The sequence below is a fragment of the Rutidosis leptorrhynchoides genome, chromosome 7 (assembly GCF_046630445.1).
Source record: "Rutidosis leptorrhynchoides isolate AG116_Rl617_1_P2 chromosome 7, CSIRO_AGI_Rlap_v1, whole genome shotgun sequence".
In the NCBI taxonomy this organism is placed as follows: domain Eukaryota; kingdom Viridiplantae; phylum Streptophyta; class Magnoliopsida; order Asterales; family Asteraceae; genus Rutidosis; species Rutidosis leptorrhynchoides.
Window position 1 is genome coordinate 47,555,748 of NC_092339.1, and position 21,269 is coordinate 47,577,016.

General features: G+C 35.8%; 3 protein-coding genes and 1 pseudogene across 3 annotated transcripts; all 4 read right to left on the reverse strand.

The window, feature by feature from the left end:
• Positions 1-633: 633 nt before the first annotated feature.
• LOC139859180 (uncharacterized) lies at positions 634-15,947 on the reverse strand (annotated as a pseudogene).
• LOC139857769 (lectin-like) lies at positions 2,725-4,823 on the reverse strand. Its single transcript, XM_071846606.1, has 3 exons — positions 4,531-4,823; positions 3,877-3,995; positions 2,725-3,227 (listed from the first exon to the last, which is right to left on the reverse strand). Exons 1-3 carry the CDS (start codon positions 4,774-4,776, stop codon positions 2,861-2,863), a joined length of 732 nt encoding a protein of 243 aa, XP_071702707.1. The 5' UTR covers positions 4,777-4,823; the 3' UTR covers positions 2,725-2,860.
• On the reverse strand, positions 5,979-9,454 carry LOC139857768 (receptor-like protein EIX2). The gene has a single exon (XM_071846604.1). It carries the CDS (start codon positions 9,343-9,345, stop codon positions 6,289-6,291), a length of 3,057 nt encoding a protein of 1,018 aa, XP_071702705.1. The 5' UTR covers positions 9,346-9,454; the 3' UTR covers positions 5,979-6,288.
• LOC139857800 (receptor-like protein EIX2) lies at positions 10,829-13,937 on the reverse strand. Its single transcript, XM_071846638.1, has one exon. The coding sequence runs from the start codon at positions 13,935-13,937 to the stop codon at positions 10,986-10,988; it is 2,952 nt and encodes a 983-aa protein (XP_071702739.1). The 3' UTR covers positions 10,829-10,985.
• Positions 15,948-21,269: the final 5,322 nt, after the last annotated feature.

Sequence of the window (21,269 nt, forward strand, 5' to 3'; positions counted from 1 at the left end):
GCCCAACACACCCACTATAGAGGATCTAGACTATACTAGACTAACTACACAAACACTTTGACGTTGATTAGCCTTTAATTTTATGAATTCTTAGTGCACAATAGTACTTAGGCGACAGTGTCGACCATATATCATTTAGGCGGTATAACCGGCCATGTATCACTTAGGCGGCAGAGCCGACCATATAATAAGAACAACACAAGTGCACTAAGAACTTAAACACAAACTAAGGCTTAACCGGGAAACTTAACAAAGAACACTTTTATTAATACAAAATACAATTACAATATTACTTACTTACAAGCTTTTCTTCTCTACTCACACTTTTCTCACTTCTTCTCTACTTCTCAACTCACTCTTTTCACAACTTACTCACACCTTACACAAATGAACCTATCACCTATATTTATACTACTCCATGGAAGTTTCTAGAAACTAGATATTTTCATGAATATTTATAAATATCTAGATATTTTTATACATATAAATATCTAGATATTTCTTACACATATAAATATCTAGATTTTTCTTTACATTTTAATATCTGGATATTTTTCATATACATATTAATATCTAGATATTTTACCCATATACATTTACTAATTTTATATTATTCTAAATTTGCATTGAATTTTAACATTCCCTACCATTACCATAATCCTTAAGCTCCCACACTCGATAACTCAAATCTTCCCAAGAAAAATTAGCATACCTAAGCAAACCATTTGTGATACGAACAAGGGTCAAAGAAAACGGTTAAAGAAGTAGCATAGATAGATATGTTTATACGCATGGGCGTTAATATTAAGGGGTAGAGGGGGGCAGTCGCCCCAAGTGAATTTGCAATTTTTAGTGTAAAATTTTTGAATTTTTCGATTTTGCCCTGGGTGAATTTTTTATTTTGCCCATAACTCTCCATAATTTGCCCCAAAAGCCTCCATATTTTGCCCCAAAACCTCTAAATTTTGCTCAAAAATTTCCAAATTTTGCTCAAAAACGTTCAAATTTTGCTCAAAAATCTCCATATTTTGCCCTAAAAATTGCTACGCTTTAAAAAAAAATTCGCCCCCTGTGAAAAAATTTGCTGCTTCCGCCACTGTTTGTACATGTGGACAGTGGGTTATGATCAGACACGTAGATCATACATGCTTCCCTACGTTTCCATTCATGCACTAAGTTATTCGTTATTTTGCATTGTAGTTTATTAATTGTTATGCATGCATTATTAGTAGTTATTAGAAGTTATTTTTACCTAGTCAGTAACCGTTGTTTTAGAGTATAAGTATGTACTTTTGGTTTGTTTGATTATGAAAAGTTTGGTTTAGTCCAAAGACTCTCTTCTTAATCTATTGTTCTTGGAAGATTAGCCATTTCAAATTGGCTTCTATCACTGGAGTTAACGGTCGACTCGAATAGACCGTATCAATTTGACAGCCTTAAGAATTGTAATGGCTCACTTGTCTCATGTGGAAGCTCAATGGTTTTACATTGACCATTGTGAGGATCGTAAGTAAAAATACTACAAGTTGAAAGTGTATCCTAATGTAACAACCCATTCCACACGACATCACTATGTGATCGAAAATTGCAAAAGGTGTTTACAGCGATTCGCCAGCAACGAGGGGGAATTTGTTGATGCATATTTTATATTACCTTCGCTGGGCGAATAATTTATTAACGTTTATCATTATGTTGTACACATTGAAAGTAATACACGTGTGAAACTGATCAATTACAGGAGCATATGTGATATGTGACTGTTGGGTCATAATGTTCATAGGCCCATTTGGGTGACTCAAGCCTAGGTCTATATATATATATATATATATATATATATATATATATATATATATATATATATATATATATATATATGTGTGTGTGTGTGTGTGTGTGTGTGTGTGTGTGTGTGTGTGTGTGTGTATATATATCAGTTTACATGCATCCATTAGGGTTACTGTGTTGACGATCCATTGCTAAGGGGAGATCATGCTCGATCTCCCCTAACCAACCGATGTTTCTCTGTTTAAGTCGATTGTAATTTTAGTGTTTATTTATCTCTTTCGTCTTCGATTTTGCAATAACAAGTATCTGTCGATGCTTAGAAACAGATATTTTTTGGAAAAGTTGATGAAACCATATGATGAATATTATTTAACGAGCTATTATATATAACGAGTGTTAGACTCAAAGACTGGCCTTGTTTAGTTGGTAGAAAGTAAGAGATGATCCATGTATTTTCAAAAACATAAGGACTATCGGTGTAATTACACGTAAACCACAGAAGCCTACACTATAATTTATTATCCTCGTCTAGCTTGTTGCCACCCTGGAGGAGAATGCATGTATGTGATGGATACTTGAGGTAGTAATATCTACCCATTTACATACAGATAAGATTGATTCAAGCATTGTTTCTCTAGAAATTCAAGTTGGCAAAGAAATACGGAGTAATCAGCTAAAAAGAAACAGGTCAAACCGGCCAGTTGAAATGCATGAGAACCTCCTAAATCATTTTATGAATAATACTAATACTGTTTTGGCCGACCAACCCATTTCAGTAAGTACCAAAAATTGCCACTTATACTTTTGGTGTAATTCTTTCATAGTACTACCTCTAGTTCATATTCATATTCATATTCATATTCATATTCATATTCATATTCATATTCATATTCATATTCATGTTCATAGCTATCTCAAATGGAAAGTAGAAAACTACTGTGAAGACATCAGAACTTTATCTTATTATGAAGCAACATTACCATGGTAAGAGGTAAGTGTTTTATTCAAACATGAGTCTAATATGAAATCTTATTATTAGATGTTGATACTCGTATTTAATTCGACTAATAAAGTTTCAAATTTTCGGTCTTATGGCCGCACCTTTCACAAGTAAACCTCTCTTCCAAACTCCGCCTTCATACTCATACAAGGAAAACTCAACACATCCTCCCCTTTCTTCTGCTATAAACTCGCCCACCGGGATCTCAAACCACCTGGATCTTGGCTTTTCCATCAAGTATTCTTTATGTTGTTGTTTATTTCCATCTGGTAGAGTGAGTCTGATATTAACTGGAACTTCCCACCCATAAGCAGGATCTTTCAGCATCACTACAAACACAACCTCATACTTGATTCCTGGTGTTAATTTGGTCATTTCGAATCTTCCATGAATTTCCAACCAGCAAACATTTAGTATTTCAGCAGCATCTATTACCACTTCACTGCATTAATAAGGGAAATTTGTATTTTAGTGACAACACTTTTGAAATTCTTTCAATATGTATTTGTCAACTATAAATTAAGATATAAGAAGGAACTCATCGAATGGGGAAAACATGTCCAAAAGATCGAAAGCGACAATCCCCTTACTGTACTGTGTATATATATAAATATAGAGTGTGTAGTACTGATATTTTGTGGTTGGCGTCCTAAGTTCCTTGGAATAGATCTCAAGTTCGAATCCTGTCTAGGATGAATACTTTGTGGTGACCAAAGAAGGGTTGGAAACAGCCAGGGAGTAATCATGTTGGGCTGCGTACATCAGTACGAGGTCGGATTACTCGCTCTCGATCTTAGGTAGCCCGAAGAGGGAAAACCTTTTACCTTTTACCCTTTTATAGTGTGTAGTAGTCATACAACCTTGTACAGTGGTTTATTCAAAATGAATTATTAAAGTTAACTTAGTGCAGAAAATTAGCCAACTTGATCCGTTGTAAAGTCAACCATTTGTTTAATGCTTTGTTACTTTACTAATCTGATAAATAAATATGTTCAAATTTACATTAAATGATATAGTTTCACTGTCATGTGTCATGTTCCCAAACTGATGACCTGACCCTTTAGATCAATTTCAGTTATGAATAAAGTCACCTTGTTTCTTTGATGTTGGGCCATTGCCAATAACGATTGTCTTCGCCCCAGGTGATGGAGAGATCTCGTGCAAACACCATGAAGCAGTTGGCATGCGATACATTGTCAACCCAATACTTCTGCTTCGTCCAAAAATAATAGTGCATATGAGAATACTTTTCGCCTTTTTGCTAGAAAGCAAAAACGAAAATAACGCACAATATTTCGATCTATCTACTGATAGATGGACTTGATATGAGTTATATTAACTTTATTATAGCAGTTAGATATTAATTTTGTTTTTTAAATCATTTTAAAACATTATTTTCAACTAAAAAAGGTGTTAGTGACCAAAGGGCTTCTGGCCTAATGGAATCAAGAGATCTAATTAATCATGAAGTTGTGAGTTCGAGTTCCGTGTAGAAAAAAATGGTGTGTGTGTGTTTATTTGTTGTTAAAAAAAAGGTTAGTGTCCATGTCTAACGCTATCCAATTTTGACATGTTACCCAAACTGCATATATTGGCTCGACTATTTACATGATCCAACAGTTTATTTACAGCAAAGATAGTCAACTTTCATGTAGGATGACTAATTTTAAATAAAAAACATTCGAAAATTGAAATAGGAAAACTATAAAAAAAAACTAATGAGATTTAGATTGAAACAAGACTACCTTTCTCTTTTTGTTCAAGAATACACCAGCATAGAGCTGGTCAATTGATGACTTGTCAACCACAGTATCTGCATCCTTTAAAATGGCTTCATAGTCATGAGGTAAGTTACTCAACTGTGTGCTTGTAGATGTAACTGTTGTTTTCTTATCATGATGGTTTTCATGAGCTTGTGACTCGGCTTCCGTGGACGATACTCCAATGTGTTGTTGTGTATCTGCAGCTTCGTGTGACAATCCGGAGCCCATAATGATTTTGTATTTTAGGTACTGACCGAACGTTGAATTACTCTGTTCGACAACTTCTTTTTGTAGAGCACAGGGTCTGGTATTTGTCACAATCACTTTAGCCAAGAGTTGCGTTCTATTTCTTAAGGGAATTGGATTCCATAAATCAGTAGGAATGTTATGCTTGAGGGAATATCATGGAATATCATTCTTTAGAGCTAGACCTGCCTAATTAGAAAAAGGTACCCAAACAATATGAAATTCATATTGTTTCATTATACATTATTCCTTTTGGATAGAGATGTTCAAAATGGCTGTGTCCTAGGGATGCAAAGCGGTTTTATAGTTAGATGCTACTTCAATCTTACGAAGAGCAATTAACATACAAAAAATTCTCAAAGAAACCGAATAGTTGTCATATCATTATATTTAAACTATTCTTTAACTAAGGCAACACTCCTAGCTTGTGAAAACAACTATTTCTTTAATCAAAACGACACTCCTAGCTTTTTAAGAAAAAGTTGTTGAAACTCTTTATAATCAATACTCTCCAAAATATCATTATCACTAGTTATCGACGTCAATCCGTTACCACTCTTAATTAAATTATCAAATGATCATTGAACACGTTTACATGAGTAAAAACTTAATACACCATCAATTAACGTGATTTGCACATATCTTTTTTTCTTCTTCATAATCTTTGAGTTGGTCTCCAACTTTTCTATTAATTGCGCAAAACTATTTTAGAATTGATGTATTTTTAAATTCAATCATGGAAAGAATAATATATGGATGTTTCAAAAATTTAGGCCCTTCAAAAATTTTAGAACCTTCGAAAAGTTTGGACCAGGCACACTCGCACACCTTTTAAGAGGCCCCTAAATTTACTGTATTTTGTTTTATATGTGGCTGCCAGAAACTAGACAAGTTAGATAACAGTCAATATTAGAGGAGGAAGGAAGAACATATCACAACATATTTGATGGAGGACTTGAAGAGTAACTAAAGTTACCTGGCAATATCAATTTTAATATTTTGTACACTATACATAATATATACAGAGTATTAGTTTTAACGAGGTTTGGGGAGATCCGCGCATTGCGGAGTAAATGTATTAATATGCACAGACGGACTTCATTGTTGGTTACTTCAATTTGGTCAGATATTCTACTACGTATTATATATATAAAACTGCAATACACAAAATGGTCACCCTTAAAGTAAAATTACAGTAGTTACAATATCAAAGTTTAAGGCTAATTAAACACTTCATACATACCATTCACTCTAGAGTGAAACTGCAGTATAACTAAAATATAAGTACATACCAAATCCATAAATTATTTAACAAAAGAATTAACACCCATGTCCAAATTATTTATAAACATAACTCATTAGATGAGTTGATCCTCATAAAAATGCATGGTCATAATAGTCCTGCAGCCTCATGTGCAATGGAGTTTCTCGTTACTGCAAAGGAGATTAATGTTAGTGATGCTGTTAATTAATCAACGTTATGGGGCCGCATTCTCATAAGCTGTTGCAACGTCGCCTCTCGATCTTGATGAAGATAATCTGGATTGTTACAAGAACCCTATTACCGACAATTGTAAAAAACCCAAAAAATGCACATCTCCAAGAATTAATGAGAGCCAACGAGCCACAAAAACTACAAAACCCAAAAACAAAACCAGACAAAATGCTAGCATAAAATTCTTTACTTGTAATCTTGTCATCAAATTCTTGTTCAGCAATATCTTCATGCTTAGGACTACTACCTCTTGCCTCATCACCTGGGCATCCATTGGGCAATGGGAGCCCACAAAGTGCTGGATTTCCAGTATATGACGCCACGTCAAAGCTCTGTAACTGTGTGCTTTTCGGAATTCTTCCTGACAAGTTGTTAAACGACAAATCCAAGACGCCGAGATTACTCAACTGTGAAAGGCTTGTAGGGATTGCACCAATCAGATTGTTTCTCGATAAATCAAGGAAATCCAACTGTCTCAGTCGACCAATGTCTTTAGGTATTTGTCCGGTTAACACGTTTCTTGAAAGGTTCAAGGCGACTAGAGACAAAAGACTTGTGATTTCACCTGGTATCTCACCGGTTAATCTATTGCTAGAAAGATCAAGGCTAACGACTAGACCCAACGTCTTTTGGTACGTGGTTTCCTTTCCTTTCCATTGCAGCAATGCTTTGAACACATAACGGGCTCTGGTTGTTAGTCGGGTTCCGGCTAAACCGACGTCATTGTACTCGATACTTGCATCTGGGCTAATCTTTTCTTTTAAGGCCATCGCCGAAACATTATTGAGACAATTCGGGATGGCCCCGGAAAAATTATTAACCGATAGGTCTAAAATCTGCATATTCTTGAGCTTACATAAGCTTGTAGGAACGTTTCCATTGAAACGATTTGATGATAGGCTAAGAACAATCAACATCGACAAGCTTTCACCAACCCATGCCGGTATCGTTCCTGACAGTTGATTTTCTCCAAGATCAAGAAGCTGCAACGATGTGCAGTTCTTTAGCGACAATGGCAGCTCTCCTGTTAATCTATTGCCTCGCAAACTCATCATACCAGTATAAACTAGAGCTCCCATTGAGTCAGGAATTGTCCCAGTGAATTGGTTAAATTCGAGGTTCAGAACATATATCCGATAGATTTCCTTCCAGCAATTCGGAAGCTTTCCCGAAAGTTTGTTATTTGAAAGATCAACGATATCTAACTTAGTCAGGTTACACAAGGAAGCAATAGACCCAGTGAACATGTTATCATTGAGTGATAGTGAAACGGTGTCAAAAGGAAATAAAGGTATGTTACCTGTGAAGTTATTCGAGCTGATATCAATCATTGGTGAATTCCCCAAACTCAAATTTGGTATATTCACCGAAATCAAATTTGGTACCGTCCCACTGATTTGGTTTAGAGAAAGATTTAAATAACCAATACCCACCAGATTTAAAGATTCCCAGAACCAAGTGGGAACAGAATCAACTATTTCAGCATTAGATATATCAAGTACGGAATAGTTCTTTTGATTTTTTAGCCATCCCGGGAAAGAACTCCCGAGTTTGCATGAAGATAACGAGATGATGTCGAGTTGAAAAGTCGGAGACCATTCAGGATCAATATCTAAAGCTAAAGAGTTATATGCAAGATCAAGGTAAATTAAACGAGAAAGATTGGTAACATGTGATTCAGTGATTGTACCATGAAAAAGGTTAGAAGATGCACCCAAGAATTCAAGCTTGGAAAGTGGGCCCAACTTTTCAGCTAAAGTTCCGTTTAAGAGGTTTCTTTCAAAATATAACTCCCGTAAGGAAGCAAAAGAAGAAAGATTAGGGAGAAATCCGTTAATACGGTTATCAGCCAAATCAAGAATCAAAAGATTTGATTTTTGCTCGAATTTTTCCGGGAATGATCCACTCAACTGATTTGATACTAGGTATAGTTCCTTCAAAGCTGTGAATTCTGTAAAATCGGGTAAAGAACCACTTAGTTGGTTCCCTGATAAATGCATAACCTTCAACGTTCTTTCAAAAAGGTTGTCGAAGAAACTGGGAAGATCTTGATTCAGATTGTTCCCAGATAGAAGAAGTTCACGTAAGTTGACCAAGTTCCTAAATGATCTCGGGATACCACCTTCGAGTCCATTGTTGGTCAAGTCTAAGGTTTGGAGGTTTTGAATTGTACCAAAAGCTTCAGGAATTGTACCAAGTAACTCGTTGTCATATAGGTTGATATCCGTAAGACTCGCGCTGAAGTTAAATAACCAAGGGTATATTGTAGAGGATGGAAGATTGTTAGAATTGATATCAAGAACAGCGAAAGAATACGATAAATTGGTCACTGTACTAACAAATGACTTGGCACTATTATTCGGAAGATAACAGTTTACGAGGTGCAACTCTACTAAGGAAGGTAATACGATGGCATTATTTAGTAGGTTTACTGACTCACTGAGGTCAATATAACTAAGATTTAGGTACTTGAGTGAGGAAAGACGAGAAAGCCACTCTGTGTTCTTGATTGAAACTGATGAATCTGTAAGATCGAGAGTCTGTAAGTTTGAAAGATTACCTAATTGAGGTGGAACTTCGGGTGAATCAAACTCGATGTCAGCAAAGTTTAGGTACTTCAAATTCTTGAAGGAACCAATGAACTCGGGGATACGAGTGAAGCTGTTTCCGCTCAGGTCTAAATTTTCTAACGATCTTAATGAAAGCAACGAAGAATCTATTTCACCTTTGAGACCAAGGAAACTTACATCGTCTTCAGACAAAAATCCAGGAAGAACAAGTTTAATGACTTCACCTGTGCCATTTCTGCAACTTACACCTCTCCATTGGCAGCAATCTCGTGAAGCATTAGAATCCCTCCATGAGTTAAGGAGGGCGTAATCGTCCGTAACCCCTTTTTTGAATTGCAAGAGTGCTATTCGGTCCTGCTCAGCGCACCTTGTTTCGGCGTAGTTTCTTCTGGGAATAGCAGAAACAAGGTTAATGCTGCTGCATATGAAAATTGATACTAACAAATACAAAGAGAGGGGTTGTGGAATCATTATATTAAATTGCATGAGTGCTGAATTTGGTTTTAAGAAGATAAAAAGGCTTATAGTATCAAATGCTTTTACTTACCAGGTTTATATAATGTTTAAGTCTCAACCTGGTATCATTTAAGGTTATGTCTTATTATATATGTAGGGTCAACCCTTAATTTAAGAAAACTATCAGCAATATATATCATTTACAAATATAATTTTGAATATGTACTCAATAATGTCAACATTTGGCACTGGAACTTCGGCTATTTTTAATATTTAGAAGAGGCCTGCAACAACAAAAAAGTCCTTTTCATATAGGTTGGTCTGCGGAAATTTAAAACCTTGTGGTATTTTATTTAAAAATATACGAAAAATGATACATATCATTATTTAAATCATTTGTTGGTTCAAATGTTACAACTCTTGTCTATAGCAACAAGATATAAACAAAACTACATGACCGTTGACCAAAATGTACCCGAGATAACAAAGGATTCGCAGTGCCTGAAAAAAATCGAAGTCTATTTATGTCCTTTTTAGTTGGGGCTTTTCTCAAATTGATTTATAGTCAAGAAGTTAGGCATAATTTTTTACACGTTGGTGAGCATTTGTGTACCCAAACTCACATTTTCTTTGTAATTGACCCTGCAACTCTGCTTCCACAACAGCAGATACAAGTATGATTACAAATATCTGTAAAACTATAACAACTATGAACAATATGTACTTATACACAGGTAAGAACTGTAATCACATATCATATACATATACATCACACGCAGATAAAAAAAAAAACTAGTGATTAATTTATTATGAATTACTGTACAGTTAATCGGTATTAACAAATCTGTAAAAAACAGGCGAAACGCAATGATCAGGTGAAGTAGAAATCTATATACACATAAAATGTGAGAGTTCAAAGCATATATATACATATACATATACATAAAACTATAAAAGGCAATCTGAAATAGATTGAATTTAAAAAGGGAAAAAACTGACAGTTAAGCGGTTGGTAGTAGAAGAAGGGATTGGCAGGACGAAATTGATCGGCAGCAACGAGATTTGCAGATGAATACGCAAGAGAAACCATTGGCAATTAGCAACGGTTAGTACTGTTATAGAATCACAAGGATTGCAGGAGCAGCAACAACAAGTGATAGTACGGTTGATTTTAGGGTTCTGAAAAATAACAAAACAGTTGAGAATGGATATGGATAGAGAGATTATGGACATACAAAAATTTACAAAGATATGAATAATCAACATGAACTACATTAACACACTAAAAATATATCTTTGTTGTAAAAAAAAACCTAATCTATAAAATAGCCTAATCTATAAGAAATCTCGTAGATATGAATAAAAAGAGAGGATAGATAATATATAAGAATGAAAATACAACATTTACATAATTCTCAATCACACAAATACATATAATCAACATGAACTACATTAACACTTTAAAAATATATTTTTATTGTAAAAAAGTATAAATGGACTTATATACAGTATTTAGTACTTATATATAATACGTCTCGATTCTTATTTTTATGTTCCCTGATTATGTTGATGCACCCTTTATATATACCTTTTGTTAATCTTTTATTTCTGTATCTCTTTCTTTAGTACAAAATTAATAATCAAACGACATACTCGCTCGCCTATGGATCTTAATGAGGATAATCTCGATTGTTACAAGAACCCAATTTCCGACTATGGTAAAAAAACCCAAAAAATGCATATCTCCAAGAATCGATAAAAGCCAATGAGCAATAAAAACCCAAAACCCCGAAAGCAAAACCAACCGCAATGCTAACAAAAAATCCTTTACTTATCAACTTGTCTTCATATTCTTGTTCTGCAACACCTTCATCCCTAGGCTTACTACCTGTTGCCTCATCCCCTGGGCATCCAATGGGTAACGGAACCCCACAAAGTGCGAAATTTCCAGTATATGACGCCACTTCAAAGCTCTGTAACTGCGTGCTTTTTGGAATTCTTCCTGACAAGTTGTTAAACGACAAATCCAAGACGCCGAGATTACTCAACTGTGAAAGACTTGTAGGGATTACGCCCATCAGATTGTTTCTTGATAAATCAAGAAAATCCAACCATCTTAGTTGACCAATGTCTTTTGGTATTGGTCCGGTTAACCCATTTCTTGAAAGGTTCAATGCGATCAGAGACAAAAGACTGGAGATCTCACCTGGTACCTCGCCGGTTAATCTATTGCTAGAAAGATCAAGGCTAACGACTAGACCCAATGTGTTTTGGTACGTGGTTTGCTTTCCTTTCCATAGGAGTAATGCTTTGAACAAATATTGGGATCTGGATGTTAGTCGGGATAAACCGATTGCAGTGAATTCGATATTTGCTTCGGGGCTACTGTTTTGCTTTAGGGTCATCGCCGAAATGTTATTGAGACACTTCGGGATGGTCTCGGAGAGTTTGTTAACCGAGAGGTCCAAAATCTGAATATTCTCGAGCTTACATAAGCTTGTAGGAACGGCTCCATTGAACCAATTTGATTGTAGGCTAAGAACAATCAACATCGTCAAGCTTTCACCAATCCATTCCGGTATCGTTCCTGACAGTTGATTTTCTCCAAGATCAATAAGCTTCAACGATGTGCAGTTCTTTAGTGACAATGGCAGCTCTCCTGTCAACCTATTGCCTCGCAAACTCATCATACTAACTCGAACTAAAGCTCCCATTGAGTCAGGAATTGACCCAGTGAATTGATTAAATTCGAGGTTCAGAATAGTCATCCTTTCAAAGTCCTTCCAGCAATTTGGAAGCTTTCCCGAAAGTATGTTATTAGAAAGATCAAGAAGATTTAACTTAGTCAGGTTACACAAGAAAGAAACCGGCCCGGTGAACCCGTTGCCATTGAGTGATAGTGAAACTGTGTCAAAAGGGAACAACGGTATGTTACCCGTCAAGTTATTCGAGCTCATATCAATTACTGGTAAATTTCCCGAAGTCAAATTTGGTACCGCCCCACTGATTTGGTTTAGAGAAAGATTTAAGTAAAGGATACCCGGATTTAAGGATTCCCAAAACCATGTGGGGATAGAATCATTGATTCCAGTCTCAGATATATCAAGTGCGGAAAAGTTCTTTTGATGTTTCAGCCATCCCGGGAAAGAACTCCCGAGTTTGCACGATGATAACGAGATGGTTTGGAGTTGAAATGTGGGAGACCATTCAGGATCAATATTTAAAGCTAACGAGTTGTATGCAAGATCAAGGTAAACTAAACGAGAAAGATTGGTAAAATGTGATTCAGTAATTGTACCATGAAAAAGGTTAGAAGATGCACCCAAGGACTCAAGCTTGGAAAGTGGCCCCAACTTTTCGCCTAAAGTTCCGTTTAAGAGGTTTCTTTCAAAATATAACTCTTGTATGGAAGCAAAGGAAGAAAGATCAGGGAGAAATCCGTTAATACGGTTATCAGCCAAATCAAGAATCAAAATATTTGACTTTTGCTCGAATTTTTCCGGGAATGGTCCACTCAACTGATTTAATCCAAGGTAAAGTTCCATCAAACTTGTGAATTTTGTAAAATCTGGTAAAGAACCGCTTAGTTGGTTCCCATATAAATCCAGAATCTGCAACGATCTTTCAGAAAGGTTGTCAAAGAAACTGGGAAGATCTTGATTCAGATTGTTCCCAGATAGATGAAGTTCACGTAAGTTAACCAAGTTCCTAAACGAACTATGGATACCACCTTTGAGTCCATTGTTGCTTAAGTCTAAGGTTCGGAGGTTTTGAATTGTACCAAAAGCTTCAGGAATTGTACCAAGTAAGTCGTTGCCAGCTAGGTTGACATCCATAAGACTACCGCTGAAGTTAAATAGCCAAGGGTATATTGTAGATGATGGAAGATTGTTAGAACCGAGTTCAAGAACAGCGAAAGAATTAGATAAATTGGTCTTTGTACTAACAAATGACTTAGTAGTATTATTCTGAAAATTACAGTTTATGAGGTGCAACTCTACTAAGGAAGGTAATCTGATGGCATTAATTAGTAGGCTGACTGACTCACTGAGGTCTATATAACTGAGATTTAGGTACTTGAGTGATGAAAGACGAGAAAGCCAGTCTGTGTTGATGATTGAAACTGATGAAAATGCAAGATCGAGAGTTTGTAAGTTGGAAAGATTACCTAATTGAGAGGGAACTTTGGGTGAATCAAACTCGATGTTAGCAAGGTTGAGGTGCTTTAAATTTTTGAAGGAACCAATGAATTCAGGGATACGAGTAAAGCTGTTTCCGCACAGGTCTAAATATATTAATGAGCTTAATGAAAGCAACGAAGAACCAATTTCACCTTTGAGACCAAGGAAACTTCCATTTTTTAAAATTGCAGGAAGATCAAGTTTAATGACTTCACCTGTGCCATTTCTGCAACTTAAGCCTCTCCATTGGCAGCAATCTCGTGAAGTGTTAGTATGACTCCATGATTTCAGAAGGTCGTAATCGTCAGTAACCCCTTTTTTGAATTGCAATAGTGCTATACGGTCCTGCTCAATGCACCTTGTTTCGGCGTAAACAAGGTTAATGGTGCAGCATATGAAAACTATTAATAACAAATATAAATAGAGGGGTTGTGGAATCATTCTATAAACTCGCATGAGTTTGGTTCTAAGAAACTAAAAGAATTAAAGTATCAAATTCTTTTACTTGCCAGGCTTATATATGGCTAAGCTTCAACCTATATCAGTCGAGGTTGTGTATTATATTTAAATTATATATAAATGTAGGGTCAAATCTTAGATTGAGAAAACTATCAGCAATATCATTTACAAAATAATTTGAATATGTACTCAATAATGTCAACATTCAACACTGGAACGTCGGCTATATTTTATATTTAAAAGAGGCCTGCAACACCAAAACTGACCTTTTAATGTAGGTTGGTCTACGGAAATTTAAAACCTTGTGGGATTTTAGATTAAAAAAATGTATGAAAAATGATCATGTCATTATTTAAATCGTTTGTTGGGTCAACTGTTACAACTTTTGTCAAACACTCAATCTAGTATACATGAACACGGCAGTTGACGCAATCTAATAATCAATAATGATCAACAAGAAAAATATGTTAGGGAAAAAAAGAAAAAAAGATGAACACCACCAAATATGTAAAAATGACGTGACAAGATTATGAGGTCAGATGGGCCTGGGTAGAGCTTTATAACATGTCCATACTAATCGACTAGTTGGGTTTGATCCGAAACACTTTTTGTCAAAAAAAAAAAAAAAATAATAATAATAATTTTATATATATTGTGTAAAAACTGATTACAAGAACTTTCCAATTCTGATTTAGCCCGCTTTGAAAGGAATGCATAACCAGAACTAAATTGCAGCCTATAATGTTAACAAAGTCAAATGAATGTGTTACTACTTAACAGTAACAAAAGGGCAACGAATAAGTTCAACTAGACCATATATATGATACCAATCGTATGATAAACTCATAAAGGTATTAAAAAGTATACTTGCATAACTAAGACAACAGAAAAGTAAAATTGATACCGACCATGATCTTAACTAGCTCGGGACTGCAGTAGGCCATGGAGGAAGTACGAAGGGGAAGAACATAGGGCTCAAAAGACTGATCAACTTAATAACATGTTGAATAGAACATGGTAACTTCAAAAGATTATTCCACATATTATACTCGACGGATGGAACCAGAAGAAAACAATATCATGATTAAGTGGATGTGGTAAAAGCAAGTCCATAAAGTCCTTGTTAATGTTTGGAGCCCTAGATTCCATTTCATCCAAATGAAAACTTTGCAACAACAACCACCATTCCCCACCAATAACATAATCCTTAAGCTCCCACACTCGATAATAAGCAAACGATTTGACACCCTAAGAATAGTAATGGCTTACTTATCTCATGTGGTTTTCCAAAGTAAAACCTCGTTCCTTACCACATGACTATGACACATGTAAATCCATCCATAAAACAATTCATAATCAGATCTAGAACTCGACATAAAGTACTCTTCGGTCCATCTTCCTTGCACGGAACAAAATACTTCCATCATCATATATAATCATATTGTGGATAACAGATAAACCCGATATAAACAGTTATAACATTACTATGAGGCAAAGGCAACCTAACATACTGTTTCGTTAACGGAACGGGACTACATAAAGCTGTGCAAGTAATACACAGGCCAGCACTAATCCGTTGTTTGTTATTCGAAGTAAGTATTGCAAAGCGTGTTGCTCTAGTTCATGATTATCATAAGTAACAAAAGATAAGTTAAAACAAGGAGACTCGAAAATGGGGGATTCAGATATCAAATCTATTCTCATGACATAAGGACGGATCAAGTTACGATATCTAGGGTTTGACTGATAATAACGAGCAAAAGGATTGTTGAAAGGATAATGATTCTGATTATGATGATTAATGTAACATTTGATAAAATTGAAATTAAAGAACGAAAACGAGATGAAACGCACTTACAGAGATTGGCTGGTTTTAACTAATGGGAGACGAATTAGGATTTCGATTAATAATAATAATAGCTCGTCATTGAGCTTATCGAATTGTGAAGATGATAATAATAAGATTACGAATTTAATTAAATTATTATTCATGTTTATTTACTAATTGAAGAATTGTTAAACGGTACATCTGATTCCGTCACGACTAGTCTCAACGAATTTAGATTAGATTGGGGGAAACTGCAGAAACCATTTATATTTAGATTTAGATTTAGATAAAACGAGGTAAATAAGAACACAAAGGGCTTTTTTGTAAATTCAAGTATCAAGTATATACACATGATTTGGTTAGTAAAAAAATAAATAAAAGGAAAATGATGAAATGCTGAAATACAAAGGAAATATAATAGTGAATGAATCCACAAAGAACTAAGTGTGTGAAAGAATTCATAGAACTCACAAATTGAGTTTGATCTGTACAAAGATTGAGCTCAATCTTACACAGATTGAGCTCAATCTGCACCTTTGTATGTGAGTTCTCTCTGGATCCTCACCCATAATAATAATTATATAATTAGAATTTCACAAATATACAAACATTAATTTTTTTCGCTTGTGTAAAACATTTAAATCAAACAAGTGAAAATGATATTAATCTACATGATTTCGGGGTTTTAATTGTTAAATCGATATCGGGAGCTCATGTTTATATAGAATATATTACCAATATAACTAATATACAAAATTTGTCTTATTTGTTATGAATAGTACTATTCAATTTTTTATTTTTTACAAACCAACCCCTAACTTTCATTAAAATACAAATCGAACCCCCTACTTTATACATATATTATAAATTATTATTTATCCCATCACTAACACCAAAAACACCCACCACGCTTTACCGGCTTCTACAATGCGCTCAAACAGTAGGACCCACATAGGCCACTACTGTGCTACATTTTTTTTTGTCTCCAATGATAAAAGAAACAACTTTCTTAAAAGAAACAACCCTTCAATGCTACCAAAAGATGTCGAAAATATTTTTTTTTACAAAATAGATCAACTAACTTTAACGCTAAAAGAAGTAACTTTCACAAAAGGAACAACCCTTCAATATTAGATGTCGAAAAAAAAATCTTTTTTACAAAATAGATCCACAAAAGGAAAGACTTTTTTTTAACTCGCATTTAAAACGGAGCTCCCGGCGCGAAGCGAAGGCTCCACAACTAGTTTACAACTGTTTAATACTTGAAAATCTTGTGGTATATACATTTATATATTACATTACACCCATGATCTCACCAACATTATTGTTGACATTTTAAACATGTGTTTCTCAGGTCCCTAAATAGGAGTCTCCATTTTTACAGGTTGGCTTTTGGAATGTGGTCAGGATGTCGAGATGTCTTTTTGATAATATATCATGATGTACTTTGTCTAGTGATGTACTTTGTTTTATTTTGGATGTATTTGGATCCCAACATGTAACCCTAAAACATGTACATGTACATTTTAATAAAAACGTTTCCGCTATCGTCGTTAGTAATCGTTAACTATAAGTGGGATACCAATCACGCCACGTTTCGATGTCCGAAATGGGGGTCGTGATAAGGCTCAACGTCATTATAATTGTAATTGTAATTTAAACGGGTCGGGTATACGTATTTGGGTCAATTTCGAGTATACGAGTCGAGTCGAGTACACGGGTTTGTATCTAAAACCAGACTGGAACCATAACCCGCAAAAAAAATTAAAAACATACCCATACCCGGCTCTGTATCTGAATACCCGGCCCTGGACCCGGCCTAAAAAAATCGAGTTTCGAGTTTTCCCATTGGGTACGGGTTTTTTTCCCCTAGTAGAGCTATGGCCTTGATTCATACCGTGTTTTTCTTTGTTTGGGTGATGAAGATATCGAAGTACTCCTACAGTGAGAATCGAAAATACTTTGGTGTTTGATGTTTGCAGTCTTATATTTAGCATACACTATAATTAATTAATACGTCTTAATTCTCATTTCTATATTTCCTGATAATCTTGATGTGTCCTTCCTTTTTCTTAATTATTAATGTACTATATTTCCTGATAACGTTGATACTATTGGAGTATGGAGACATTTAAACAAAGTTGGAAATGTCGCCACAAAAGATGAGTTAAAGTGTTGCACGGATTTTGCAGATTTTGGGAAGCGTGAAACAGAGCAATGCGGCGCATCACTCTAAGGATGCGGCGCATCCATGCAGCAAAATTGTCCGAAGGTTTTGGATGCGGCGTTTCAAGCTGATATGGCGCATCAAAGGGCAGAGATGCGGCGCATCACTTCTAGATGCGGCGCATCTGGAGCTGGTTCTTGAATCTGCAGTCGTGAAAGCAGGTGATGCGGCGCATCACTCATCAGATGCGGCGCATCTGGTGTCTGACAGCAATTTGGTAAGTTGCAACCTTTACATCCGAGCATGCTTTGGCCTCCTTTCACTTTAGGTGCAAAGTTGATCACTTTACACCTAAAATTAGGGCTGTGATCATGCCAATACAAGGTGAAAAGCATGGCTAGTTGGTTTATCTTTCATGATTGCTAGCACACTTGAAGATCAAATGAAGTTTCATGGTGTTCTTGTTTTCTCTATATATAGAACTCATTGTATGCAATTGTAATATACCACTCTCAAATATTCAGTAAATAAACGATCTCTAGTTGGTCCGTGGACTAAAGCAATCACAACGATTGCATATAACCACGTTATATCTTGTGTCAATTTATTGTTCTTGCATATTATCTTTCGTTCATTAAGTGGGTTGAGTGATCTTGATAGTATCACTACTCGGCTAGTAGTCTTTTAGAATTACTAGCGTTGTTTAGTTCCTAATATCCTAACAACTGGTATCTAGAGCACAAGGTTTCGTTAAGGGAACGATGGCGGAAGATGAAAAGTTTAGAATCGACCGATTCGATAGGAGAGACTTTGGCTTTTGGAAGATGCAAATTGAAGATTACTTGTATCAAAAGAAGCTACACCAACCCTTGTTAGAGACCAAGCCCGAAAGCATGGACGATGCCAATTGGACGCTTTTGGATCGTCAAGCTTTGGGTGCTATTCGTCTTTCATTTGCTAAGAACATTGCATACAACGTTGTGAATGAGAAGACGACGTTTGCTTGCTTGAAAGCACTCTCTAACATGTATGAGAAACCTACCGCTGCAAATAAGGTATTTCTCATGCGTCAATTGTTTAATACTAAGATGAAGGAAGGTACGAGTGCAACGGACCATATCAATGAATTTAATAATATCGTTTCAAGACTTGAATAGGTAGAGATTAAGTTTGATGATGAACTAAAAGCACTTATCTTGCCTTCATCATTACCGGAAAGTTGGTCGGGTATGGTTACCGTGGTTAGTAGCTCTACGGGAACTACTAAGCTAGCGTTTAAAGCCATAAGGGATTTGATTCTTGGTGAAGATACTCGTAGGAGAAACTCGGGAGAATCAACGTCCGGTTCTTTGTTAAGTACCGACAACCGGGGTAGGAAATTTGAACGCGGTGAGAAGAAGGGTAGGAAGAAGTCTAAGAAGAGGAATTCATCGAAAGATAGAAGTGAAGTTACTTGTTGGGGTTGCAATCAAAAAGGGCACTTTCAAAGGAATTGCAAAAATGGTTCCGCGAAAGGTGTAAACTTGGCCGAAGGGGAAAGTGATGATGCACTTTTGTGTAGTGTTGAAAATTCTATGGAGCCTTGGATTTTGGATTCAGGAGCTTCTTTTCATGCTACTCATGTTAAAAGCATGATGAAGAATTTTCGTTCATATCAAGGCAAGGAGAGATTGGCGGACAACAAGCAACTCAACATAGAGGGCATTGGAGATGTTGTTTTGAAGACTACTCTTGGTTCTAATTGGATCTTGAAAAACGTAAGGTACATTCCTAAATTGAAAAGGAAACTTATTTCGGTTGGTCAATTAGATGATGAAGGTAACGCGATTACTTTTGAAAACCGCCAATGGAAGGTGGTTAAGGGTAGTTGTGTAGTGGCTCGTGGACATAAAAGGGGAACTCTTTATATGGTTGAAGTGTTAGATGAAGACACGGTGGTTGCTACGGTTAATTTTGAGTCCGAATCAACTCTATGGCACCGAAGACTCGGGCATATGAGTGAGAAGGGTATGAAGATGCTTGTTTCGAGTGGGAGAATTCAGGATTTGAAAAAAGTAGAACTTGGGTTTTGCGAACCATGTGTATATGGGAAGCAAAAGAAGGTGACTTTTGGAAAATCGAGGAATGCACCTAAGTTGAAGAAATTGGAGCTCGTTCATACGGATGTGTTTGGTCCAACCAATGTAGAATCACATTGTGACGATCGCTCCAAATCCATATGGACGAACACGTCATTCATCGATTTCATTGTGAGGTATTTGACCTCTATATGATATGTTTTGTAAACATTGCATTCTTTTGAAAAGGCACACCATAAATGAATATAAAATCAAAGGTTTTCGACATCTGATGATTTCTACATATAGACAATCACCGTAAATAATAGTTTACAATAGTACTTCTGTTGACAATGCAGTCAAAATAAGATACATGGTGATGATTTGGTGAATGCAACGTTCTCTTGAAAAATATGCCATGTAAGACTCCATGCACATAGCTTGTCTAACATATAAGCAAACAGCGGAAGACTTCTAGGGAACCTGAGAATAAACATGCTAACAAGTGTCAACACAAAGGTTGGTGAGTTCATAGTTTTAGTGTTTTGCATAATCTGTATATAAAAGTGGATCACAAGATTTCAGTTGTTTCATCCAGAAACGTTTAGTAATAGATTATACATAACAGAGCACCCTGGTAACTAAACTTTAACGTTATAATGATAAATACCCCATTCGTTTTAATACACGCAAACCAACGTGTCTTAAACTCAAATAACACACGTCCGTTAAAAGGCTAGTGCTCTAGCTCGGACGGGGATGTCAAGCCCTATGGATCCATATACTGTTATTCGTGCCCACCAGTCCATATCCTATGTATTGGCAGTTACTAGTTACCAAAGCTAAGGGATTTTCGGTTTAAACTCAGCGTAGAATTAAGTATGTACTTGTATCCACTGCGTTTAAATACATTGCATGTATTCTCAGTCCAAAAATATAGATTGCAAAAGCAATTAAAAAGGGAGCAAATGAAACTCACCTTAGCAGCACATAAAGTTGTTCACCAAAACGTGACCGAAACTCAGAATATCAAATAACCGTAGATCTCAACCTAGAAAACATATGTTGGTCAATAAATGTCTATCAAGCTAGGTCAGGTCATAGTGTATCACAATCCTAATGCTCGAGATCGACATACAAAAGTTATCCAAAGTCGTTTCAAAAAGTCAATTTTGACAATAGTTTACAAAACGAGACGTACCTTATATAAGGATTCATTTACTCGGTTGGTAATATTCAAAAATCCAATTTATCAATCTTAC